This window comes from Paralichthys olivaceus, chromosome 13 (assembly GCF_024713975.1).
Source record: "Paralichthys olivaceus isolate ysfri-2021 chromosome 13, ASM2471397v2, whole genome shotgun sequence".
NCBI lineage: Eukaryota > Metazoa > Chordata > Actinopteri > Pleuronectiformes > Paralichthyidae > Paralichthys > Paralichthys olivaceus.
The window spans coordinates 3,032,513-3,059,685 of record NC_091105.1 but is presented as its reverse complement, the minus strand read 5'-3'; the positions used below and the strand labels follow the sequence as shown (position 1 = coordinate 3,059,685).

The following is a 27,173-nucleotide window of genomic DNA, read 5'->3' as shown; positions in this document are numbered from 1 at the left end:
AAAACCACCTCACTCCTCATTATCATCACAGGTTTATTAAGTGACTTTGTACAATACAAATGAAAAATAAAATTAAAAATACAGATGGAGTACATAGCCAAAGCAAATCTGGTGTCGACTCTTCAAAACCCACTTTTCATTTTCCGCAGAGCGACTGAAATATTGGTTTTCTCATTCCAACACATCCAGGATGTTATTTGTAAAAGTGTGTATGAATGTGTGTGTTACTTTGTTCATCCAGAGGGGCGGACGCTGCTGTCAAGTCTCTGAGAATTTTCTAAACATACAAAAGAAGTTATGACTTCAGCTGGCTCGGTATATATAAAAATAAACTAAAGTGAAGTATAACACTTATGACATTATAAATGGTGGTCCAAGGCTAGTGGAGATAGCGAAACACAGGATAAAGAAAGCGTTACATGTCAGAAAAAAAAGAAGCTTTAGCCATTAAAAAAAAAATCTATCAAAAAAAAAAAGGCCCAAGGTGCATTTTTTCCTTGTTTTTCTTAAATTCATGTTTTTCAGTTGACACTATGTCATGATCGGCAGTCCCCCTCACGGGAGGAGGTTAACGGGTTACCAGGTACACTCAAAGAGAAAAAAAAGGATTCATTAATGCCTTGTCCTCTTAGTTTAATACACGGTCGACGATCAGGTTAATATTCACTGAATGTTACTGTCACTTTTTCCTGTAAACAAATAGAATTCACCAGAACTTGATTGTACAACAGTCAGACGTAACTCATGGTTTATTTTCTTACCTCCATAAAACTACACATCAGTCGTTTTAAAGCAACCTTGGGAGGGGAAAGAAGAGCAGCAAGTGGGGGCGGGGACATTATTCAGTTATAACAACAACAATAATAACATCAATAATAATAATAATAATAATAATAATTAAAATAATATGGGTTTGGCCTTTCTAACGGGTTATTTTAATTGGCTGTTAAGGTAAACACATTCTTCGATGATGATGATGATGATGAGTCCCGAGGCAGTGAGGGGGGAGGGGCTTCTGTGATGGCGATTCTGACTGTACATGCAGACCGTCTCCACCGCCCACCCCCACACATACCCACAAATACTCCCAGTTACCCCCTCTAGTGGGTGGGAGCAGGAGCACAGCTGTGCTGGCAGACAGAGCGGGAGGAAGAGGAGGAAGAGGAGGAGGGTAAAGTCAGCACCACACACTGGTGTCCTGACCGGCAACGTTGGCAAACAAAAACAACTCGAGTTGGGGTGGACCTGCCGACTTTAAAAGATCTTGCCTTTCTTTTTGTTCTTCTCCAGAGTCCTGAGAGAGGAGGAAAAATAACCAGTCACATGTAAATTCATATTTCAGCTCAAGTAAATGTCATCTATAGCAGCGACTCCTTATATTTTGGCTTGTCCATCAGACCTGGTTCATTTTTTTCTGCGCATATATATATTTTGAAATATTATTTAAGACGGTAAACCTGTTATTTTGTGTATCTCTTTATCTGCCACTCTTACAGAATACATGTTGACAATCCTGAGCGCTAACGGCTTTATGCTCAGAACTGTTTTAGGAACTGTCTTATCCATCACAGAATAACTTCAGGGAGGGATCTGATCAGCCCCCAAATCATTCTGCAACAGGACAACAAGCATAAGCTGGAGTCAAAAAGGACAAGGAGTCTAGCAACAGATGGTGTGAACCCTGCAGAGCCTTGATCTCAACGTGGATCTGGCATCACATGAGGAGACAGAAGACACAGAGACAATCTACGGAAAAATCGAGGCCAAGTACCTTGAAAAACTGTGCAAGTGCTCTGAGGAAAACTATTATCTAAAGTTTGTATGAAGCTAATTGGTACATAAATATATTTTAATGAATCCTCATTTTAGTTTTGGTGCCTGGAGGATAAGATCTAAACAAAGAGTGTTTAATGGTGCATGATACAGGAGTGCAGACACCTGACTGTGGAAGGTGTGAGTGAATTGTACCTGGAGGCCTCGAGTTTCTGCTGCTCCAGGCGCTGATGGGCCTCCCAGTTCGCTCTCTCCTCCTCAAACACACGTCTCTTCTCCTCCAGCTCTTTGTGCTGCGCCTCCAAGTTCTTCTTCATCTGTTCATGACGCCTCTGAAGCTAAAGAGACACAGGGAAGTCGGGGAAATCAGTAAAAACACAAAGCAAAAGTGAAGTATACAGCTTCTAAACAAGGAAATGCCCTCAAACTTTATCCTGCAATAGTATTTCCAAGATTAGCAACAATCACAGTGGTGGGTGTCACTGTTCCTGGGAGAGAAATGAAAAGCTGATTGAAAAGAAAGTCTGTGTGTGTACATTTACATGCAAACAGCCTTTATCTAAGATCTGCTTTCAGGGGGAAGCAACCAACAGAACATCCATTCACACAGATCAACAACTAACGCAATTAACCACTTAAACACGTCAGCACATGACGAAGGAAGATGTTCAGATAGAGGCGTTACTTCACCTCTGCTTCAGAGTCCTTGAGCTTCTGCACTTTTTCTTTGACTTTCATCTCGAAAACTTGTTCCATCTCCATCTCCATCTTCTTCATCTTAGCTACGTGCTCTCGCCTCTCCTCCTCCATCTGGGCCAGAGGACTCCTGCACAGGGAAGACGTGAGCAAAAACACACACACAGATTTAGACCAGCACCACAGACGTACCCTCACTCCGTTCTGCAGACGGATCTTTAATACAGCCCAATATTCACCGATATGAAAATGTTTGTATTAGAGGATAAACAATGAAGAAAATATATGCAAATTAAGTTTACATTTCACACAAATAGAAATATGTTTATTGTAAAATATAAATCTTCAGTTAGATTTCTTCGTCCTGAGGATTTGATAATGACATCTTCAGGAATCATTGCTATATTATGTTTTTAATAGCTCAGCCCCAAAAAGGATATTTGTCGGGCTCTCATTGAATTTCACAGCAACTCCTCTTGTAGGCGTTTGCGTACTTTACAGAATAAGAAGAAACAAGCAGGAGGAAAAGCTGCTTCTCTCTGGCTTCTAACAGTGGAACACAGCAGCAGGGGTCATACACCTGAAAATGTGCCAACTGGATCCCAACTCGTTTGGACTGGTCCACTGAACTGCTGAAAATAACATTTACAACCTTTCCTCTTTACACAGCAGCCAGAAAAAAACTGAAATCTGTGCAGTAGTAGAATTTCTACAGCTTTGTAAAAACCTCGAATAGTTTTAAGACATTTAACATTACCCCCCAAATCCCCAAAGAAATACAAACTGTTGGAGCACAGGAGGAAAAACAGAGGAAGAGGTTTGAAGTTTTAGGATCCAACAAGGCTGTAAAAGGAGCAGGAAACCAAACCATTTCTGGAAACCAGAGGAGCTAATGCAGGGATCCTGAAACACTGATTGTTAGTGTGGGTGGTGGGGTAAATGTTAGTGAAGCTCAACAGGACAGTTTGTTGCAGTGTGAGTGTTCAGAGACCCGTCATGAAACATGTTCAGAGGTTACCTGTGATTCTTAAGAGCAGTGACAACAAAAGCCATGTTTTTAAAGTATCATTCATCTGATCGTGATCTGAAGTCCAACCTCTGTGCAGCGACAGGTTTCCCAAGTTATAGTAAAACAGAGGGAAACCATCAGAGGAAATACAAGCTGCTCTATTCCCATTTTCAGGCAGCGAGTCCTTTCAATGACTCAAGGTGCACTGCAGCAGCAGCAGCAGCAGCACAGCCACCATGCAAACACGTTTTTGTCGTATGTGGAAACACTGCAGGTTTTGTAATTACAACATTGTTGTCCTGCATGTCACAAACACAGGTAACACTAAACACCTCATGCACAGGACTCTGTTATTAGTCCAAACAGCAGCAGGCGGAGGCAGCAATACGTTCACCAGTGGAAAGAATTTAAGGAAAAAAATATTAAAGCATCCCCTTCATAACCGTCAAACTAGATTTATAAGATATATGGGTGTGGCAATTCAGTTTCCCCGCCCTCACTGCTCCTGGAAACATCTACTGACAGAGGGAAGATGAGGGAAGCTGCTGAACCAAGTCAACAGGGAAGAGAGAAAACACCCAAATGCAGTCAACGAGGGAGAAGAGAAGAAGATGAGAGAGAAATGAAGATCTTAAACAAGGGTCCGACAAAAAAAAGTGAAAAAATGACCACTTACATTCCTTCAACCGTGTCAACTCTAAAAAAACAAAAACACATACAACCAAACACACACACACACACACACACACGCACACAAAAACACACACATACACAGACACACACACACAGGGCATGCGATGATGAGGTCATGCGCTAAAATAAAACTGCAGTCTATTAGTCGTGTCTGTGACTCAAACTGCTTTTTCACTGCAAGTGGAAAAAACTGAAAGTGTGGAAAAATAACAATGTGGGCTTTGTGAGCTGGGTGTGAAATATATTAGCAGAGTTGTTTAATGTTCAGCTGTGTGTTAGCATCAGCAGCGTGAGGCCTCTGTTCAGCTGTAGAGTGGCATGATTTTATGCAAAGTACAGTAGTTAAGTGATGAGTGAACTAAAACTAAAGACTGTTTGTCAAACATCACAAACGGAGGACAAATGGTGGATGGATGAACTCCCAACTTTGTCTGTCCTGTTACCTGGAACCTAAATGCTTAAAGTAAAATATTAATAAATTATTTGTACGGCAAATTAGTTTTCCGCCATAACTTCAAACAAGCAGAACGACGGCCATGTTGCTTTCACAAATATATTCACCTCAGTTGAACAGATGCAACTGACCAAAAACATGGTCAGCTTTAAGCCCATAACACTTACGACAGTTCAGAGACTCTGTTCTATTCTATACAACTTAAGTTGCAGGTGAAATTAATGTCAATAACTTGTTTACTTGTCAGTAATTCAGATGTTAGCGTCTCTAACGTATTCTGTGCAGGACTTACTTGGTGGACAGTTGTCCTTTAGCCCTGTTGTTGTCGACTCCGTTGTAGGTGACAGCGGCCAGCTTCCTGCTGCGGTAGTTCTCATAGTGGACGTTGTTTGTCACGTCCTTCAGGTCCTGCATGTGTGTTCTGGCAATGGCAGAGAAAGAATTTCTAAATATTCTCCCTGAGAAACGTTTAAACTGATGATTCAGCTTCGTCTATCACTACCTGGTGGAATACAGTGTTAGGTGTAAATGATACTTGCGTCTCTATGTATTTTTCAGTACCTGATGAGCATATCCCTGAGGATGGTGAAGTCGCAGTGGTCACTATTTTCAACTAGAAGGGAAAAAAAAAAAAGTTAAGTCAAGTATCAGGTAAAAACAAGAGACCCTGTTTTTACCTCAGATACCAAGAAAGCATTTAATCAAGTATTTTTAATGTGGTATTATTATACTAAGAAAACACTCATACCTTCTGCAACCCCCCAGGGGTACTGCCTCCCTCTGACCCTCTTGCTGTTCACCTCAATGATGGTGTTGCTTCCTACTACAGCCAGCGGCAACTTGTCCTAGTTACAGAACAACAAGTGTGTGAGTCTGGGTTTGTAACTAACTGGTGCATGTACACGTGGATATGGGAGGTGACAAACCTTGATCTTCTTCACAAGTCTGTTCTCCTCTTCGTCGTCTGTCTCGGGGAACTCGTAGATCTTAATTTTGTGCTCTTGGATTTCTCGCATGATCTAGGGCACAACGGGAGAAGAGAAGATGTCTGAGCTGACTGGAAATGAACAACACAAGTGTGGCCTGAGCATCATTTTAATCAAGAAATAACAAATTATCTGATGTAGAATCTTTGCACAAGCTTCTGTACTCAACATTTTACAGTGTATGAATTTGTACGTGCCTAAAATACTCAAAATGACTCAAATCTGTGGCCACATCCATACTTGATGCATTTTTGTGTTTTATCATCTTTTATATCTAGTTAAAAGCTGTATATATATGTTTGTATTCTTATTCAGGCGTCTTTTTCCACAATTTAAAGAATGTATCTAATCAAGTTGCAGACAACATCACAGAGGTTGTGCGTCTTGACTTTGCTTCAAGATGCACGGTACTGTCATCATACCCATGTAGAAAAGTAAAAGAAACCCTTTGCGATAGTTCTTTTTTCTGCAGCTGTGGAAACCACTGACCTGCTTTTTGAACTGTTGGCATTCCTCTGGGGTGAGGGTGTCTGCTTTAGCGATCAGTGGGATAACATTGACTTTCTCATGCAACCGCTTCATGAACTCAATGTCCAGAGGCTTCAGTCTGCAGAGAGAGATCGGTCATAGAGTTATTGTAGATTCAGTTCTTGGTGTTGATATTGTAAATGTACAAGACATAGAAATCAACAACAAATAATCAACAGTAAACTTATAAATGACGTATAAATGAACAAGCTAAAACAAGCCCTGACCATAGACAAAGTCACCAGAAGAATGTGCTGTTGACGTCACCGCAAAGAGGAACCACAATGTGAACCTGTGATTCATCAACCATCAGTGGCAGCTCAACATGTCCCTGACTCTGTCTTTATTCGGAAATGATCAAACCAAAGTGTCTGACACAAACACGGCAACATATTAACAGAGGTAACAGAAGATTGAAGAATGAAAATATATTTGAAAAGTTTAAAATCTCAACATAGAAAACAGACAATGGTTAACACTCCTGTTTGATAAATGACTCAAAATGATTAAATCAATTATTAAACTAGTTGGCAAATCTTCTACAAAATTAATATTATTAAAATATATATTTATAAAATAACCACAATCAGACCTCAAAATGCTGCAGTGATACTGATTTTATTCTAAACCTTATCTTAAATAATACATACATACAGGAAACAATGATTGATAGCTTCATTTTTACTTTCTCTTTCTGCAGCTGTTTCCTTTCTAGATTAAGTGTAAAGAGGCCAAGTGTTGGTTTTCACACAAATTAAACATACTCATCGCTGAGCTTAACCACAGTCTGTGGGACGCCACATTTTATGGCCTAACGGAGACAAACGTGGGCGATTGTTTTATTAGTCATTATCCTCAAAACATAAAAAAACAGCCAACAGTTAAATATTCAGAGTGTCTCTCAGCAGCGGCGTTCATTGTGCTGCAGTGTGAGAGCAGTCAGCTGGTGTCATGAGGGGATGCTCTGTGTCTTTGTGGGAACATATGCTGCACATCCTCAAGGCTAAAGCTCTACTCGTGTGCGTACAGAGGACAAGCTTGTACATACAGAATGTCTCAGAGAAGACAGACAGACATAAGATGAATAGAAAAAACAAGACTTGAGGACAGAGGCTTCTTCATTACAAGTCACGGTCAACAGTTATGAGGGCATGTGAGCACATGCTGCATATCTGCGTATACACAAATGGGGCAGCTCAACAAGTCAGAGACATAAACAACATGTTCCAGGCCTTCAGGGGCAGACAGCAAGGTTCAAATCTTTTAAGGTCACGAGTTGTGACTCGGAGCAAATTTTCACATCAACACAATTTCTCAGCCATGCATTTATTCGAATTAGTCATCAACTGAATAACAAACTAAAGCTTCATTCGTGACAGGAAATAACTGCTTCAAGCCTCATTTTTCAATTTCACTACTCTTTTTCTGCTCTTTGACTGAATTGTGCACTTGAAGTGAAGACAGGATAAGAACTGAGCTGTCCACTAACTACACAATAGAATATCTGATGCCTTCTGAATAATAAACAGACATTCAAATTCCACACAGTCATTTGGCAATCAGCATGATGTGCTAGGCATTTCACCAGTAACTTCGCCTGGATTGGCCCCAGACGTACAAGCCTCAATATTTAGCTGTAATTTTGCAAGAGAAGCTCAGTCGCACATTTACAGCAACGGCCAGAGTCAGCAGCTGTAGGTGAAGGAGTGAGATAACCCTTGAACTGCTGCACATACAATATCTGATACCAAGTTATATCATGGTATAATTGGAAGCCGGACGGTAACAGTACATATCATGGGATGTGGTTTTTCTTAATAACTCCTACTCATTGTTGTCCAATTCTTCATTTCAAATCAATCTCACACTGACACCTGAGTACTTTCTACATCGTTCATACTGTCCACACCTACTTTATACCGTTGTTCACTGAGCTGTTCCAGAGTCAGCTGAGGTTTGAGCACCTCACTGAAAATGTTATGGAAGGAAGCAACGCCATGTTTCGTGTGGACCCCAGGAAAAGAGTGGGAATGAGGATCCTAATAAATCCAAATCAAAAGAGGAAGGAAGTGCTTTAGTGACCAACCATTCCTGGATTTTTCAGACAGTGCAGGAATCTGAACCAGCCAACTTTGCTTGAAGTCAGTCTCTGACCTCTGGGGCATTTCCTCCCACTGTTCACCCTTTCCCTTCCAACCTTTTCCTTTCTTGAGTCCTATCTAGACCTCTCTGCCATCCACTTCCTTTGCATTGATCAGGCCTGTGACGTTTAAGAGTTTGTTTAACATTAGAATTGTGTTAACATTGTCTTGTGAAGTTGTCCAGACTTACCCGTGTCCCGAGGGTGCGATGAAATACAGGCAGCAGTGGATTCGGCTGTCAGGCATCTGTCTTCTATTCACCCGTGATTCTGAGTTCAGGTAGTCTTCGAACTTGCTGTCTATGTGATCGATGATTGGCTGCCAGCTACATAATACAAATGACAGCTTCCAGTAAGAAACACATTTCCACAAAGACCCAGAAGGACATTTTAGAGATTACAAATGAAGGAATATGATCCAAGCTGTGGTCGTGGTGATTCTTACCAGTTGCTGTTGTCGACAGCATCTCCGAACCCTGGGGTGTCAACTATTGTGAGCAGCAGCTGGACACCGCCTTCCTTTATTAAAACTTTGGACTGCTCCACCTGACACAGGATGAAGAACGAAGAGTACATTGTGTTTACTTCTGTCTTTGAGAGAAAAACGTTTAATTAAAAATAAAAACTGTTATGAAAGGTGGGGTCTAAATCATTAGTGCTGTCAGCTGATAGCATCACAGATCATATATTTCACATAGAAAACACTTGAAGCTAGCAGCATGTCGCAACACGCCATCCCACACTAGGCCATTAGCTAACTATGCTGGAAAACCAGAAAAGCACATAAGCACCTGGAGATAGCAATGGTGTTAGTCAGGAGCCAGACAGATAAAGTACAGGACCTGAGGGACTCCAGATTCAGAAAAACCCTGTCTACTTAGAAAGGATGAAGATTAAAAACATTTATGACAGAAGCTGAAAGTAAGTCTGACTTATTTAGGCCATGGGGGGAAACTGAGGATTCACTGCATTCATCATAATACATTATGCTTCTTAATGCTGTTGTAAGTGTTAACAAGCCAAGAATGTAATGTGTCTGCATTCATCTTAGTTGACTCAAAGGTCATTTAATCTACGTGGGAGCAACATACTTGAGAAAACATAGAAAACAACCAGATAATTACTTTGGTATGTGTGTCACATGCGTCACATGTCCTACGACCCAGAGTAGAATGTGTATTTGTTATTTCTGTGGCCACATTGGTCTACACATACTACTGTGTGTAAAAAAAAAAGACCTTGCGTGTTTGTTTTTGCTCCAGCTCATGCAAGCAATGCAGGCGTGTTTGATTGGTTTTAGCACTGCATGAGCATCTGTTTAAAGACGTTTATTTGCCAAAATAAAAACGTACCTGTACAGTCTTTTTAATTCGATGTGAGGGTCCAGGATATTCTGCTGAATACAGGTCTGTTAAGAACAGAGAGTTGATCAACGTGGATTTTCCAAGCCCCGATTCACCTGAAACAGAGGAACACAAGACGACAAATCAGGAAAACAGAGAATTTGTTAATTGGAATAACGCACTGAAAATCTGCAGTATTCAACAAAAACCCCACCCGTTGCATTGAAGCCATACATAGATCAACGCTGACATTTTTAAGAGAATCAAAGGGCATGTGCCGAGTCGGGGATGAGACTGACATTTGACCAGGACATAAATCCATTTGGGTAACAGTTAAAAGGCTAAAGAAACAACACGGACAATTGGCCTTTGTGTGCCTGCCCCTGTTTCCAACTTCCCAAAGAAAAGGATCATTAGTGGAAATGACCACTGGCACTGCCTGCCTTGGCTGATGGCTCCAAGTCAATATTTAACGAGCCAACATTTACACCAAAGCTACAGTCAAAGGGTAAAGTGTGGAGCTTGTGCTGCAGCATTTGTTGAACATTTTAAACATGGCATGTAAATCTCTTGGGCATACAGCAATACAAGGTGAGGGCGGGCCAGAGAAAAGAGCTGCTCTGCATTGTGTGAAGTCAACATGTTGTTGGGTCATGTGCATCATGAGGCAAGGACAGACGTGCCCGTCACTGGTGGTATAACTAGTCCCACTGCTCCCCTTCACTTCCTCCATCTTTCATCCTCTTTTCCTCTTCTCACACCACACCGGTGACGCATTGCAAAGCACGACGGGGACATGTGGACACAGCTAATCAGAGCCAAGAAAAACTGAATATGTGTGTGTGTGTGTGTGTGTGTGTGTGTGTGCGTGTGTGCGTGTGTATGCAGGAGGGTGACACCATAAAAACAAAGGCGACCATTTATCTACAAAAAAGCCCACAGGACGTCTCTACTTCTCCTGCCGCTGGATGCTATGCCATTTTTTTTTTCTGCAAGCAAACACTTTGAAGCATTCACAGGCTCCAGAGAACCACTTCATCCAGCTGGTTTTATTAAGAACACTTCAGAGGACAGGAACAAGCAAAATACAAGTTCCTTGTTATGAGCAAGTTCGAATGAAAGTAAAAGAAATGTAGAAACGCATTCACACCAGAAACGGACTGGTGTGAATGCAACTGGAGATGTGCCCGACAGGAAATGGTTTTGACCCACAGAAACATTTCCCTCCAAACAGAGACCAATCAGCCGGGGAGGATCTTGGCCCTGTGTCAACCACCACATCCAAGCATTTTAAAAGAATTTCTGCATTTTTGATTCGCTGAGTTCAGCTCTAGATAAATCCAACCCAAATGTTTTGGTTCTGGGAGACAATGTCAGGATCATAACAACATCAAGATTAATTCAAATAAGAGCACTGGTAAACCTGTCTCTCACTAAGCAATAAATACTATAACACTTAAAATGTGGCTGCACACATGCACACAGACAACCACTCTCCCTCTAACAACAAGAAACCACAACGGACGACTTAAAAATGCCATAGTACCGCAATGAACACAATGAAATGATTCAAATAAAACAAAGGCCACCAGAGAGCTGAGCAGTGTGTGTTCTTACCCACGACCATCAGGGTGAACTCAAAGCCCCTCTTGACAGACTTCCTGTACACTTGGTTGGGGAGGCTTGCAAAGCCAACATATCCTTCCAGATTCTTCTGCTGCTGTAAGACAGTAAATAAATAAACATTAAAACCAATAAGAAATTTAATTGTGTAACCAACTTTGGCTGCAAAACTCAAAAGAAAAGTCTTCATCCCCCTTTTCCCCACACTATTATAACTGAAGTATACTCCGCTCCAAGATTTTTAATGAAGATTTTAATTTAATGACCCATTCAAACTGAAGATGTAACAATCATATTAAATAAATGAATTAATCTTGACATATTTTCAGCTGAAATGAGACATGACACAATTAGTATAATGCAGAATCTTGACTTAAATTTGATTATGCAAAGCTGGACACTGAACAAAAGTGCATACAAAACTCAAAGTATATGAATAATTGATATACTTACAGCTGTTTTGTGAGGATCATTGAGATGCAGTTCCAATGTGCAGGAGGAGCAAACGATTCCAGGGTCACAAAGCCACGGGAGAGAGCAGAAACACAAAAAAGGCAACAGAGAATCAATCTCGGTTCATCTGATAAACACACCACTCTGTCTCCGGAATCAGTTTCCCAAGATGCAAAGCCTGAGGCGTAATGATTCACGATCTTCACTACTGTAACAACACAGACAATTGGCCACAGTGGTGCATATTCCACTTCACTAGCTCCTTTAATGTCAGTGGCACCATAAAGTAAGGCCCATTCATCGCTGCAGCTTTTCCTCTTTATGCCCGGTGGCGAGGAGAGGATTTCTGCCTCTTCAGCTGCAGCATCTCCTGCCAACCAACAGCAGCCCACACGTCTTCGGTGCGACACTGAGACTTCTGCTGCCTCGCCTACGGGATGAAGAGTTTAACCTCAGCAGCATCCCGGTGCATCGATATCTGTAAAACTGCAAATCACTTCACTAGAATACAACTATCAGCCTTCTTTTTTTTTTAACGACATAGTGGATTTCTGAGGAAAACAGCTTCAGGAAATGTCTGCTAAAGGAAGTGGTGGATGGTGAGGGGAATGGGCTGCAGATGTTTTTTTTTTTGTTTTTTTAAAATCCTTATCAGAGCTGACAGGTCACAGCCTGAAGCTAGTGAAGTTAAAAAGTCAAAACTCTGAGAGTATAATCCAGATTAAATGGCAGCCTCGTTCTCCTTAGATCGAAGCGTGAGACAGCTTCCTGGTTTGGCTTTGATCTGACCTACATGTTCCATTAATTGCAGTTTAATCAAATTATCGACCCCACACGGAGGCAGCTGTCTGGCACACACACACACACACACACACACAGAGAGAGAGAAGCAATGGAGTGGTGGATGAAAGACAGATTTTAACGCAGAGAAAGTGCCTGTGATCTGTTCTAACGTGGGACTGTGTGATGTTATCAGGAGACACATGGAAAAAAAAAAAAAAAAAAAAGAAGCTCGTGCAGCAGAAACTTCACATCTCGTTTCTCCCCCTCAGACTCAAACAAGTTAGCATTGACGCCCGGTTCGTTAAAACCCCTCGGTGAGCGCGGCCCGGGCCGAGGGCGGACGCGGCGTTAACGCGGAGTTCGGTCGCAGCACACACACATTGCACAAAAAGAATCGAGCTAAAGGCAGGAAATGACACCGCACAAGCTAACGGCTAACTAGCTAGCACCGCATCCGAGTGGAGGCGGACGACTGGGCGTTGGTTGCTCGGACAACTGCAGAAGCTCCAGCCGCGGCGGAGCCACTTAGCACAAAGGGCTAATCTGCCGTCGACACGAGCGACCAGGGCGCCGGTTACCGACGCCGGTGTTCGGAATAAGTGTGTCGGTCTCACCCATGACGCTGACGCTCCCTGCCGCCTCGAGTACCGATCACCCACAAGCCGACATTCCCCCCCCCTTTCTCCTCCTCGTCGTCGTCGCTGACTCTGGGTTAAGCTTTACGCACCGCGACGAGCGCAACGCCCGCTGCGCCCAACGCGGCTACGGCGGAAGTCTGGCGTAAAAGCGTACGCGAATAGCACGCGGAGCTCTCGCGATGACGCCTCAACTTCTTTCAGCGTTTCGGCGTCTTCTCGCGATAACCAGACGTTTATTTATTTATTTTTTAAATCATGAAGACTTTACTGTAAAATAACAAAAAAAAAACTATAAGAACATTGTTAAAATACGTCGTGAATTATTTTTATAAAATTTAGTTTCCAGTTGTGTTTGTGTGTGACGGAATGAAAGCAGCGTCTGTTGTAGTCATGGCAACCAGGACTCTCAACACCGCTCGCCCTAATTGGTTCAGAACCGAGCAAAGGTCTTTCTGATTCGCTGACGTCGCTGCGCCACAAACAAGGTTCTGTCCACCATCTCGTCGAATAAGGAAATTTAATGGAGAAATATTCGTGTTTCGCGACCCACAGCAGCCGCGTGTTGCTGGTTTGACATGTTGGAGGAAGGGTAAGAGACGCCATTCGTCCTTTCGTGTTTGGAAACTCAGATGAACTGGTTTTTAAACGGGTAAATCAGATGACTGGCGTCTTTATAAACGGCTAATACATGTCCAAGGCGAATTAACTTGTCAAATTTACCCAATTAAAAGTGATTGAACTCACTGTGTGCTTTTGAAGACAATACTTTTTACCCCATTACATCTATCTGATAATTGTATTCATTTATTTATATATATATAATATATGGATGTAACAAAGAAACAAACAAATAAACAGGTAATCATCTTTCTGCATAATGAATATTTTTGGTATATTTCAATGCCATGTTCAGTGCTAATACTTGTGCGCTTTACTCAGTTTTCAATGGAGTCTTTATCCTGCAGTATTTTTACATTGTTTTTAGTATTATTTTTTTTTATTTTAACCAAGGATCTGTCTACATCTTCCACTGCTGACCAACTTGAACAACAGGTTTCTAATGGAAACAAAGGGGGAATGCAGAAAATGTCCAACTTAGTTAAAAAAGTGAGACAGGGACAAAAGTCGCCCCTAAAATCCACAGGAATCCACAGCAAGTAAGCTGCTTCATTTCCCCCTCAAACCCAGTTACCAGTTTGTAACTCAGCACAATTTAAAGCTTGTTTCCCTCTCATGACAAATAACAAATCACCTGATCAGCCTGTTTCATCTCAGGGCATCTCATGATCTCAGGAGGCTTCAGTTCCTGCTTGCCAAAACCAGCCCAAGACAAGAGGTGAACAACAAGTGACGCCATTCTGAGGCAGTGTGTGTCTAGACCTTTTGATAACGATACAAATCGGCTCATATTTCTTCAGGTTTGTTTATATATTGTAGTATGAGACTCACCATGTTGCAGGTGGCAGCGTTGAGTCAGGGTAAAGCACGCAGCAGTGGAGCCAGCAGATCACAAGGCCCGCATCATCAAAGAGACGCCACCAGACAACGGAGTGAGAGCGACATCAACAGTGAAGCCTCTGAACTGGAAAAATTCAGGTTTTTCATCCAAGTATATTTATAATTCTCAGACCTTAAGACCCACATGTATATCAGCTGAAAGTCAAAGCACACAAATACAAAACCTCCACAGCAACTTAACCATTGCCCAAAAGGAAACGTTTATTAATACGAGCACACTGGTTCATGTAAATTTAATTCCAGGTTTCTGTTCACGAAAGTTTTTGATGCTCTGTTCTTTAGCATAGAAAATAAGAAAAATACATTTATTTTTGCATTTGGAAGTTAAGAGTAGCACTGACCGATTTATAGGATGACCGATATAAATTGGCCAATATGACAAATCAGACATATCAGGATGTGTGTTTATTTTTACTTTTATTTTGCACATTAAAAAGTGCGATGAGCATTTATGTTTAAATTGTACGTATAGAATTACATTGTTTTCTTAATTCAAGTTCTATATATTTGATTGTATTTGTGTTTTATTTTTTATTTATAGTTATTAATGAGAAAGTTTATGGGTAAACTGTAAAATATCAAACTGAATGTTCAGATTCACGTCCAATCTGTTCGTCATTTGTACCTTATCTTCGATATATTCACTCTCCAGTATAACATACAGAGACCAGAGATGCTTCAGTAGCCACCCACTGCATAATCTCTTCACTGACATCCTCGTGTCTCTGGTCAAGAACCGACTCTGCAGGTAAAATAAATAAATAAAAATGTCTGCCGTTGAAACACACAGGGCTTAAGTTACTAACAATAGTTACTCATTCTGCAGTGAATGGTTTGACCATGCAGCACCTGAATCAGTCCTGAGGGTCCTCATCTGCCTCAGATTATTAATCAGAGATCCACACCACCAGGTAGAACTGCTGCTGTTGTAATATTCATTATTATGTATTGTGTGAACACTTCCACATGTATTATACTACTGCAACAAAAGAGTCAAAGCAGTCACTGTCTCTTTTAAATGCTTCTCTCTTTAGAAAATCCTCCATCAGCTCCAGGGAATCAGTTTACTTGCCAGGGTAAAGTTTCCCCGCATGTCTTAACAGAGTGTACTTTGTGATTTATCCACATGTCATCCTCCTTATCCTCCTCTCTCTTTAAGTACATGGAGTCTGTCACCGCTGTTTACATATCTTGTGGCGAACAGTCATTTTCCACGCAGACACTGGTCACGATGACCTGTGAGTAATCTGAAGAATATCACACAACAACACGGGCAAATTGTGTTCATCCTTATCAGCGCTCTGCTCCACAGACATATTTAAGAAGCTGTCTGCCATTGAAACTCAAAGGGCCTGGGTCATCAAGAGCGGCGCTCACAAGGTAAACGATAAGTTGGGGATATGGTTTATCTGTCTGAATGTGCTGTTTATCTTCAAAGCATTTTAATAAGTGAGATAAACTACAGGACATATTGTATTGTACTGCCAGCCTGTTCGTCCACCACATCTAGTTCATAGAATAAACTTTAGAGAAATTAAGGGCCCCTCTTGCAGCTTTAACAACATGACAAAGCCTCTGCACTTTAAGTTTGTATCATCACAAGTTCTTCTACATTTTCTCTTTGTGTAATCGAGACTCTAATGGCGTTAATTGTCTTTAGACCCTGGTGAAGCTCCTCTCCACAACAGACAGCAGTGTGCTGCTGGGAGCCCTGCTGGCACTCACCGCCCTGGCTGAAAGGTAAAGACACAGATTTCATTTATTGCGTTAAACACACTCACTGATTTAATCTTTTGATAAACATTTTGTTTTCTGCAGCCCAGAATGCAAAGAAGAAATTGGGGAGCCACCCATAGTGGAGAATCTACTTGTAATCCTGCAGGAATACGACCTACTGTCAAAGAGGTTAGAAATCACTTATTTGTTCATAGTGTTGTCTGTCAGATACAATGTTTTGTGTAAGTTTTATTGGTGAATTTAAGAAATAATTCTGACCTAGGTTTATGACCATTTATCATACAAAATACTTGAGTTAATCCTGATATTCCCTCCAGGACAAGTGCAGAGCTGCTGAGGCTCCTGTCCCCTGTGCGGCAGGTGAGGGACCAGGTGAGGGAGCTGGAGGGGCTGCCCGTGCTGCTGAGCCTGCTGCACGGGCAGAACCTGAAGCTGCTGTGGAGCCTCACCTGGGTCCTGGTCCAGCTCTGCGAGGATCAAACTGCCAGAACGGAGATCCGGAGCTGGGGAGGGGTGCAGCAGCTGCTCAGGCTGCTTAACAGGTTGTTGAGACTCAGCTGGAGCTTTGTCTCTGAGTTTTATGTTACATCAACAGCTTTACAATCGCCTGGAGGTGCCTAAACCAAAATCTTTCGCTTTTAGGAATATCAACCGTGCAGTTCATATTGAAGTGATATGTGATCTTTAAAGGTCGTGCCAGTGATGAGGTTCTATTATTCCACAAAGTTGGCGTCTCACAGGAAACTGGTTTGAAGATAATTATTATAATCAAACCGACAGAGATCGAGATATGCTGACTTTTCTTCCCTAATATGGGTCAATTATGAAAACAGAGTGTCCTACATTTCCCACAATGCAGCTTCTCTATCATTAGGTGCTAAAGTTATCCTGGATTACAAACCTGGGTGTGGAATTTGAAAAACATGGCTGTTTATCAAGCAGTGAGCGTCTAAGGAAAATATGCAGAGATTTTAGAGCATGAACCATTTTAAGTTGATGGAGTAACTCTTTCTAAAAAGAGTGTTTTTAAAGTGAAAAGGTTTTAAACCTTTACTGCCTTTGGAATAATAAAACTGCCAGGTGTTGCCCATAAGATTTCTGGCCTTTAAAACCAGCTTTATTGCTTATTCTCAGTGTCAGAAACAAAAGATTTCCACTTAACATTTCAACTCAAGATGGAGGTTGCAAACACAACAGAGCGACCACCAGAGATAAACAAGTGAGCTGTGTTTTCATTTTCTCATCACAGTGACAGGGAGTATGTCTGCGATCGCTCCTCGATTGAGACGCTCTCCAGCGCCACTGCAGCCGGTTGCACCCAGAGCGAGCAGGTCAGAGAGGAGCTCAGCCCACAGCAGGAAGTGGACACTACCGAGGCCCTGCAGTCAGGTCAGAGGATAAAGCTACAAACTGGCACAGAAACTGTTGAATTATTTAAAGGTTTCTTTAGAGTTCAAATTCAGCCAATAAAAAAAAAAAAAAGTGCTTTTACTCATTCTAAAATGGAGAAAAGGCACAGAGACATTGCACATTCAAGAAAAATTCTTTCCCCAGAAGACTCTTATCAGCAGCCGAGAGCGTAAACATGTTTTTCCTGAAGTTAGAATCCACTGAAACATGACCTGTTTATGATTTTGGAGGAAGTGGTTGTAAATTCTCTGTTTCTGGATTTCAAAAGATACCAAAATAATACGCTTATGTATAAAACTAGTTATATTTTGTCATATTTACTGCAGTTCTTCATACAGAAAAAAAAGAGGCATCAGTGTTTTGTAGTCATTGTCTTGTTCAGCAGTTTGGGGAGAGTTGTTATTGTTCACAGCTGTGTCTGTGTGTCTGTGTCTATAAATTCATAAAGTTAAATCGTGTCTACTCCAGCCTGCTGTACAGCTTTGACCGAGCTCAGTCTGGATGACACATCTGCTCACCACATTGTGCAGGTAAAGGAAAGTCCCTAATATGTGTACAGTCCACTTTTATATCAAATTACCATTTATGAAATATTTGATTTCATTCATTTTCTGTTCTCAGGAAAACGGCATCTACATCATAGCAAAGTTGATTTTACCACAAAAGTCCCAAGCAAAGATCACATTGCAGGTAAATGGCTTTACGCAGTATGTGGATTAGATTACATTAGAATTTGAATCAAGATATTTTATCATTTTAAATAACATATTTGCAAACCTTTGGGCTTCTTGGCAGTGCTATGCATTTCGGACCCTTCGATTTCTTTTCCGCATGGAAAGAAACAGGCATCTGTTCAAGAGGTGATGTTACATGATTGAAAATAATTCTTTCAGAGTAAAAACAATATAATCTTTATATCATGTCCTATGTAAGAACTTCAAAATGAGCTTCTGTTGGATGTCTGCTTTGGAAAGAAGCGCCATCAAATGTTCTCCTTCACTGTTACGTAATCTTTTCTTTTTCAGACTCTTTCCCACAGACCTCTTTGAGATGTTTATTGATGTTGGCCACTATGTGCGGGACCTCACTGCCTATGAAGGACTGCAGACCAAGGTTTCCCTCTACACTGTAAGAAAACAACTTTGAAATTGATTCATCTGTTTGTCCAGCTGGTTTTGGGCTATAAAATAAAAAGAAATATTATCGGGGCGGACTCATTACCTTAGCGAATGGTGTCGTGTTTCTCTACTTCAGGAAGAGGAATTGGACAGTCTGAGAGAGAGCATCGAGGCTGTGGACCAGAATCGACCTCCCCTCAAGGTCATCAACGGTTACTCTGTACTGGACCACCTTGGCACCGGGGCGTTTGGAAGCGTCTTCAAGGTACGATGAACGTCCTCTAAACCGACTGATCTGAATCAGCAGCTTTCTCGGGACAGTTTATATTGTCTATGTCCTCAAGCGGTCGTTCTTCAAGTGGCTCACGTGATTTCAGTAAATGTTCTTGATGACAGGTTCGAAAGCAGAGTGGACCGAACCTCCTGGCTCTGAAGGAGGTGAATCTGCACAACCCGGTGTTCGGCAAAGACAAGAAGTCCAGAGACAGTAACGTGGAGAAAATCATCTCTGAGCTAACGATCGTCAAAGAGCAGGCACACATTTTCAACTTTAATCACCGGAAGCCAATTTAGCGAAATCAAATACGAGCAAATAATTAAAAATTACCTTTGTTCTTCCTCCTTAGATGACACACCCAAACGTTGTTAAATATTACAAGACATTTGTGGAAGGTGAGGATAATTTATCTTTTACTAAATTGTTAAAAGGAATACAACAAAATAAAGATTAAAAAAATGTGGGTATCACGTTATTTTAGGTGACCGGCTGTACATTGTGATGGAGCTGATAGAGGGAGTGCCTCTGGCTGAACATTTGACCTCTCTGAAGGAGAAGCAGCAGCAGTTCACCGAAGACAGAATCTGGAATATATTCATACAGGTAACAGCTGCTGAACTCAACCTTTAGGACACAAAGCTCTGGAGGGATCAGTCAGCGGTCAAGACATAAGAGTCTGAAAACACACTTTCCATGATAATAATCCTTTCCCATCTTATGACACCATGATGTTCAGCCCTTGTAGACACAGTGAATGATGGTAATGCAACTGAACGAAGAAGAAGGAGTCAGCAGTCTTTTCAAAAGATTCTAACAAAAGCCCAAAATATAAATGTAACTGATTCCCAGTGGTTGCAGAGGCTGAGTGGAAACGTCTCACCACACACTCCTCCTCATCACTTATTAATTACTAACTGCTATAACATCTGCTTGCTCGGCCAGATGTGCCTGGCACTGAGGTACCTGCACGAGGAGAAGAGAATAGTCCATCGCGACCTCACGCCAAACAACATCATGCTGGGGGAGAAGGACAAAGTCACCATCAGTGAGTGTGTGTTTGCAGTTCTCCATTCACGTCACTTCCTGTCTCATCTTATCACGACCCGTGTCTTTCCTCCGTCTGAAGCTGACTTCGGTCTGGCTAAACAGAAGCAGGACAACAGCAAGCTGACGTCAGTGGTCGGCACCATCCTTTACTCCTGGTGAGGAAATGTATTCTGAACATTAGAGCATAAATGGAAATTCAACCTGAATATGAGCATTATATGTCTCCTTTAAATGACAGTATATTCTGCAGGTCAAAATAACAATGGTCACCAACATTAGGTATGGTTATGTCAAATTCACTGATGTTTTGGTTTTGTGTGTTAGTCCAGAGGTGGTGAAGAATGAGCCTTACGGAGAGAAGGCTGATATCTGGGCGTTAGGCTGTATCCTCTACCAGATGGCCACTTTACATCCTCCGTTCTACAGCAGTAACATGCTGTCGCTGGCCAGCAAGGCAACACGCACACACACACACACACACACACACACACACACACACACACACACTCCACATGCACGCTTGACAATTTACTTCAAATTTTTTGTCTATTGTCGTTGTTGATCTTTTCCTCCTGTCCTCTCGTTGTAGATTGTCGAGGCCGACTATGAGCCGGTTGAAGAAGGCTCTTTTTCTGAGAGAGTGACGGACATGATCAGATGGTGGGACTTTTATTTTGAAATTACTCATACTGACTTGTGACTGCACCTGCCGAGGGTGTTTTACACAAGTTTTATAGAATCCATAAAAGAAGGACTTCAGTCAAAGTTATGTAATTGTCATGACTCATTAAATTTAAATGTTATATTTCATTGACGCTCAAGTTGATCGGCTGAGGATTTACAAGCTTATTTCCTCTGCCAAGGACTTTTCAGCATTTCCATCAGTTTCTCAGTAATGGATCCTGATGTAAAGGAATCAGACATATACAGTACATGGTATACTCTATACTGAGTGCCATTTAAATTCAAAGAGTAATTCTACTTAGCCGGATTAATCATAATTGTCTTTGTCATTAATATGATCCCACTTATATTTCCATTGTTTAAATTTGATATCTGTTTTATTATGGGGCGACCTATCAGGTGTCTGAGTCCACGTGCAGACCAGCGGCCGGACATTGTGGCCATCAGCTCCAGGATCTCTGACCTCATCATGAAGCTGATGGACGGCCTCTACACTTCCCAGAATGCACTGGAAAGAAGAGCTGAGAGAGACAGGAAACGAGCTCAAAAGTATTTTCTGGAGCGGAACAAAAGCAGGAGGAACTGCTGCCTCTTGAATCCGTCACAGGTAATGAAAGGATATCCATGAGGACGACTTGGCTTGGTCCAAAAATGGATGGTACCTTAAAGTTTCATATCCTTTTCTGATATTATTAGATATTTTGGTGAAGGTGAATTAACACTGTGCTGCACTGATTTCAGGAAACACCCTCAATGACAAGTGAATATCCGAGGCCCCGCTCCTCTGCCACCTGCAATTCAGACCACAGTGAGCAAATAATCTGTCAAGGTGAATCTGTTTCCTGTTTCACTCTGCTGATGTTTTAAAAACCAACTGGGACCATTTTAAATTCATCATCATACCATGTTACAAATAATTCTGTGTATGCGTGTTCAGAACACGCCTCAGATGATGATGCTGAACCGTCTGATATGAAAAACACCTCCACTTCCTCTGAGGGAAAACCCTACGGTCAGTTCTCTAGAGAAATCATCACAATGTTGGGTGGCGTGTGTTTGACCCTTTACTTTGGAACAATTTCTATCTTTATTATTGTTTGAGAGTTTTATATTTATTGTTGTAAAGCACTTAGTTACTTGTATTGAAAAAATAAGTTATGATGTCCGAACAGACAAACATTCAACCATTCGCCATCGATGATACTCAACTCTGTTCCCTGTTTGATATTTTTTATTTTTATATTTTTTGACTTAATTCAGTGACGTCCAGTCCCCGTGTCACACCCGACCAAGTTCTGCGTAGGTAAGTGAAAAAGCTCACATTATCTTTTTCTGCACTTGTGGTCACTGAGGAGGAATTAAGTAGTAAATTATTTTTACTTTAACCATGCACGTTAAAATGTGTCTTCCAAATAATGGCCACTTGTTGATGCACAGTTATCAAGACACACACCAACACTGTTCATTGACCTCTCCTTCCTCACTGGCCTTTTCTTCTCAGTAGGGATTATGCTGCAGCAAGGACGAGAGCAAGACCAGGTAGCGTTTCAGCCCAACCCTCTCTTTCAATCTCTTGACAATACGAGGAGACTGCACAAAAAAACCCAGCGGAAGTTCAGGCAAACATTTTAAAAGTTTGAAAGTTGTAAATGTCTCTTATAAACAACGTCTGTCCTGTTTATTTGGCCGTTGTCAGCCAGTGTGTTTGTTCTTGGATCTTAACACAGTGTCAGCAGGGATCTGCATCTCCCAGAAGAAGCTTCGACAGATTGTCGATCCCAGCCAGAGGCTCCTCGTGCAGCTGCACAAAATTGTCTACATCTCTCAAGTATTGTAACTTGCAGTTTTGCTCACAGAAAATCCTAGAAATCCTTGTGATCCAAACGATTAGCTCACTCTTTGGTCCAGTAGAAATACTCATAGTGTTGGTATTAAATTTGGTCTCATCTCATCTCCAGCTTCCACCAGCTCCGCACCATAACATCAGACGTCGACTCATTGAAAGATTTAAAAAGTCTCTGTTCCACTATGGAAGCGATCCATACAACCTAAAAGTGGAGCTAAGCAAGGTTTGTACTGTTGACTTAAAATTCATAACACACCTTTAGTAATAATATGGAAGAAAAAAAACTTTTCAAGGGAGAAAGCAGTAATTTTATGCTTTTTTTCTGAACTTTTTGGATTTTATAAAAGGCATCTATGTGAGCCTTCGATGATTCAAATGTTTTTCTCAAACCTCTCTTGTAGCTCCCACATCTTTCACACACACTTTCTGAAAATATATAATGTTCCTTAACTTAAGGGAGGATAAAAGTACAAAACAATGTCTGGCCTTTTTATTTAGGAAAAGATTCATAACAGGTGATCAACAATCCTCCTCCCCCGCCAGCCATGACGATAGGATGATGTGATGGCAGCCTCATAATCCTTCTGGAGTTTATCGTTTTTTTGCTTGGTCCTGTTTGAGTTTCGAGGTCCACTGGTTATCTTGAGCAAGCTTTCTCTTGGGGTCATCCTCAAGTTCACCTTGTTGCCTCTTTTGCTCCAAAGCCAGTTGCTGATTTTCACAAGTCAGATGGATCAGTTCTTCTTTTTCCCTCTGCTGTCGGGGGAGGGCAGCTTCAAAATCCCTCTGGAGTTTGTAGTTTTTTGCTCGCTCCTCTTTGAGGTCTGAGGCCCCCTGGTCAACTTTCACTTGCAGCATGGAAATAATATTGCACTTGGCTTCGGTATTGTTTTGAAGAGTTTCAATGCTGAATTGAAGGGATTGGATTTCGTTGTCTTTTTCGAGACATTTCAGGTTCATCTTAAAAAGTTCCTCGTGTATCTGTTTGAGTTCCTTAATCGATTGCTGTCCTTGATAGATTACCTCACAATTCCCCTTCAGCTCAGTTTTGAATTTCTCGATCAGCACATCCTTCTCTTTGAGATCAGCTGTCATTTCGCTCATTTGCTTTTGGAGCTTTGCATGTCTATGCTGGTGTTCTTTCTCTGATTGCTTACGATGAGCTATTTGATGTTTTTCAACATGCGCATGGTTTTCTGTTCGCTTTTTGCTCATTTCAGTTGTTTCTCTTCTTATTTTTAAATCCCTCGGCATCTTTTTCCTTCTGTCGGTCGCTGTGCGGACCATCATAAGAACTTGATTCCTCAGACTGTGAAACATATTACACTTTTTGGTTTGTTGCTCATTCATTTTTTAAGCTATTGTGTTTTTCACTCATATTCTTGTGCAGCCAAACAAAATATATTATTAATTTATAATAATTTCTTAATTATTGAAATGCAGTCAATTACTTAAAGGGAGTCAATAATAGTTAAAATATTAGATGTTTCAATTATAATTATTATTTTGTGTATGGGGTGTGTACTTATATACATACACACTTACCTCCTCAAAATCGGGGGTGTAGCTCTCCTCCTCTGTCTCCTTCTCTGTTTCCTCCTCAATGTTCCCCTCTATCTCTTCCTGGATCTCCTCCTGTATCTCCTCCTGCATCTCGTTCTCTATCTCCTCTATCTCCTGGGGGGTTGAGCACTCAATCTCCTCCTCAACCTGTTTTGGGACACGCAGAAAGTCCAGCTCCTCCAGTTCCCCTTCCAAAACATCCCCGTTCCCCATCACTGTCAATTTCTTTATCTTTTTAAAAAAACGTTACCTGCTGATGCTTGAATTAGCTTTGATAAAACTTTCTGTTTGGTTTGGGGAGAGTAGCAGAGTGCTTGGATGTTCTACATTCAAAAAAGAAGAGGAATGGACTGTTCCTTTGTTGTCTTGAACTTATTGAAAATAAATAAAAACTTCTTCTCTAACAGTTCCCACATATTTCCCTTCACATACACAAAAGTACAGTAGATGGCGGCAATGCACCTTGCATGGAGACAATGATCAACTCCTCTGAGTATGGACACGGCATCCTTGTAGCTGTAGTTTCATCAGGAAATGCATTTCCTGTACTTTGGTAAAAGGCAGAGCAAATTACATTCCCTGGAGTATATTTTGTTCTTACAATGCAAATATGAGCCTGCTGATACACTCAAATTGAACAAACAATGGAAAAAATTAGTATTTAGTTCAGGTATCGCATCACAGAAATGTGACAGTGTTTGACTGGGTACCCAACTCCTCACCATTTTCATCCTGTGCGTTCCCTGCAGCTCCTCCAGGCCTCCACAGAGCTGATGGAGTTAGGCTCAACCAGTTCAGACTGGTGGCCCCTGGTCCACCACTGCACAGGAGACCCCGTCACTGCTGACAGCGCAGGTAGAGCTACATTCAAGTTAGAACAGCTTCACCCCATATACAGTACAGCGGTGCCACAGAGCTGCTCTTTCATAAACTCAAAGGAAATGGTTAATGTAATCTGTTAAATGCCTTTCAGCAATTTACTAGATTATCATCTGGCTGTTCTGCAGCCAGTGCAGAAGCAGTGTGTAGAGGAGAGCGGCCCCATATCTCAAATATTGCAAATTCATTTTTAGACGCCTACACACTTTTGTATGCATCATGTTTTTGTGTCTTTTGACAGGTGACGGGAACCTCAAAGAGGGAGTTACCTATCAGCAGATGCAGGTCACTTTCATGTCATTCATTCATCCATCTAAATAGTATTAATATTTAAAATATTCCTGTCATGTAATCAAGAATGATTAAATAAGCCATTGAGACAATATGCTGGTTGTTTCAGTTCCATGTTCATCATTCTGTAGACATCATTTAATTTCCACCTCAAGGTCATGATTTCTGTGCAACTGTTTCTTCTCAGGGGATCATAGAGGAGCTGCTGGAGGACAGCAGCTACTACGAAGCACCAAACAGCAGGTGAGGGAGAATTTTCTCACATACATTTTACATTAAGGTCACAAAACATGCTACCTCTAAATAACTACTGACCCTATCCTGGTCCATTTGTTTGAGTGCATTGTCACAAATGTGGCTCAAGAACGTCTACAAAAAGTAAAGCAAGAATAAAAACAGTTGGAGGTCAGGCAGAGAAAGTCTCCAGAGTTCAGTGAATGTCTATAGAGACCATCACAACATCCAGGATGTCACTGCAGGTTCTCGCAGATTAGTTTGTTTTAACTCAAATCAACTTTTATATTTTGTTTGTATTGTTTTTTAATAACAGGCAGTTAGGATGTGACATGAAGTGTGATTAACTGGTAAAACACAAAACATTTAAACTTTTCACATGAAAAAGAAGCATTTCCTCAGATTGAGATATTTACACTCGTTCATGTGTTTTGTTTCCATCTTAGGGTCGGAGAGAAAAGAAACGACCATCGTCCATATACTTCCTCATAACTATTATTTCAGCAAGGCAACGTTTGCTCTGGCGTGGATTCACAGTAATACTACATGTCAAATCATAACATTTATAAATGTATTCAGAATGTATAAAATGTTTACCAATAGAATTCATAAAACATGTACTCGTTTGTACTTGTACTACAAGTTATGTTTCTGTGTGTGTGTGTGCGCGCATGTGTGTGTGTGTGTGTGTGTGTGTGTGTGTGTGAGACTTGTATGATGTATTAAATATTATGTTTTCAACCCTGTTTGTTTTTTGGTTTGTTTGTTTGTTAGTGAGTTAGATTAAACAAAAACAACTGAGCAGATTGTGATGAAACCCGGTGAAGGGATGCATTATGGGTCAGAAATGAACCTGTTCAAATTTGGTGTGGATCCATATTATTATTATTTTCATTATAGATCTGTTTGCAACATTTACTATCTGAGTTTGGAAATGAGCCTATATATAAAGTCACGTTTATTCACACTTTTTTTTTTTTAGATCTTAGTCAGCTGAATATATATTTATAAAAAAGCAGTTACATAGATTCAGTGGAATAAAACTCAGTGGACAGAATGTACCACAGTGCAATGCCTCGCACAGATCCACAGGGGGCAGTATGAGCCCTTCTCAGGGCAGCTGATATGACCTGCAACAACCTGACATAGACCACGAGCTGCTGCGTCACCACAGAAACAATCCTCGAGCATCGGAGGAAACACGACTCTGCAGAAATCAGAACTGCTACACAAGATTTTAATGAATAGAGCGACAAAAAATGTGATGAAATCTGTTAAGTATTATAACAAATGGACGCACCATGGAAAATGATCATAGATATAATATGTACACACAGTAGTTATGCTATACAACAGCGGGCATGGGTGGAAAAATGAAGGCATTCACATTTCCAGGTTGATAAATTTGCAAAATATGTAAAAATCATAGATATGTTTTTTTTAGAGTAGG

At 41.2% G+C, this 27,173-nt stretch overlaps 2 protein-coding genes across 10 annotated transcripts; one reads left to right on the top strand and one right to left on the bottom strand.

The window, feature by feature from the left end:
* Positions 1–19: 19 nt before the first annotated feature.
* On the bottom strand, positions 20–23,318 carry septin7b (septin 7b). Of its 5 annotated transcripts, none has more exons than XM_069537692.1 (14): positions 23,298–23,318; positions 11,240–11,342; positions 9,632–9,738; positions 8,725–8,825; positions 8,471–8,605; positions 6,101–6,218; positions 5,552–5,644; positions 5,374–5,470; positions 5,187–5,238; positions 4,918–5,046; positions 4,155–4,175; positions 2,464–2,599; positions 1,969–2,111; positions 20–1,294 (listed from the first exon to the last, which is right to left on the bottom strand). In XM_069537692.1, exons 1-14 carry the CDS (start codon positions 23,301–23,303, stop codon positions 1,255–1,257), a joined length of 1,281 nt encoding a protein of 426 aa, XP_069393793.1. In that variant the 5' UTR covers positions 23,304–23,318; the 3' UTR covers positions 20–1,254. The 5 variants fall into 5 exon arrangements, with proteins under 5 accessions (XP_069393793.1, XP_069393796.1, XP_069393795.1 ...); XM_069537695.1 differs by lacking the exon at positions 23,298–23,318 and adding an exon at positions 13,096–13,175; XM_069537694.1 differs by lacking the exon at positions 23,298–23,318 and adding an exon at positions 11,699–13,053.
* On the top strand, positions 13,574–26,461 carry nek10 (NIMA-related kinase 10). 5 transcript variants are annotated; one of them, XM_069537687.1, is made up of 36 exons: positions 13,574–13,708; positions 14,173–14,276; positions 14,395–14,455; positions 14,579–14,715; positions 15,290–15,385; positions 15,464–15,548; positions 15,672–15,713; positions 15,797–15,875; positions 15,950–16,017; positions 16,298–16,377; positions 16,456–16,542; positions 16,692–16,916; positions 17,624–17,763; positions 18,253–18,314; positions 18,406–18,474; positions 18,580–18,644; positions 18,810–18,912; positions 19,039–19,167; positions 19,299–19,436; positions 19,529–19,574; positions 19,661–19,782; positions 20,122–20,224; positions 20,306–20,381; positions 20,551–20,680; positions 20,816–20,886; positions 21,310–21,517; positions 21,652–21,739; positions 21,848–21,922; positions 22,171–22,213; positions 22,412–22,449; positions 22,638–22,738; positions 22,869–22,979; positions 25,069–25,174; positions 25,440–25,483; positions 25,677–25,732; positions 26,170–26,461. In XM_069537687.1, the coding sequence occupies exons 2-36, from the start codon at positions 14,197–14,199 to the stop codon at positions 26,213–26,215; spliced, it is 3,210 nt and encodes a 1,069-aa protein (XP_069393788.1). In that variant the 5' UTR covers positions 13,574–13,708; positions 14,173–14,196; the 3' UTR covers positions 26,216–26,461. The 5 variants fall into 5 exon arrangements, with proteins under 5 accessions (XP_069393788.1, XP_019958985.2, XP_069393789.1 ...); XM_020103426.2 differs by having other exon boundaries at positions 13,579–13,708; positions 14,131–14,276; XM_069537688.1 differs by having other exon boundaries at positions 13,579–13,708; positions 14,131–14,276; positions 22,415–22,449; positions 26,170–26,365.
* The last annotated feature ends 712 nt before the right edge of the window (positions 26,462–27,173 follow it).

Coding starts and splice junctions, on each gene's coding strand:
- nek10 (XM_069537687.1), top strand. CDS start 14,197: ATGCAGAAAATGTCCAACTTAGTTAAAAAAGTGAGACAGGGACAAAAG. Junction 16,018..16,297: donor TCAAGAGCGGCGCTCACAAG/GTAAACGATAAG, acceptor AATTGTCTTTAG/ACCCTGGTGAAGCTCCTCTC. Junction 16,917..17,623: donor CTGCTCAGGCTGCTTAACAG/GTTGTTGAGACT, acceptor TTCTCATCACAG/TGACAGGGAGTATGTCTGCG.
- septin7b (XM_069537692.1), bottom strand. Junction 8,826..9,631: donor GAATTAAAAAGACTGTACAG/GTACGTTTTTAT, acceptor ATCCTGTGTCAG/GTGGAGCAGTCCAAAGTTTT. Junction 5,047..5,186: donor CTCAGGGATATGCTCATCAG/GTACTGAAAAAT, acceptor TGCCATTGCCAG/AACACACATGCAGGACCTGA.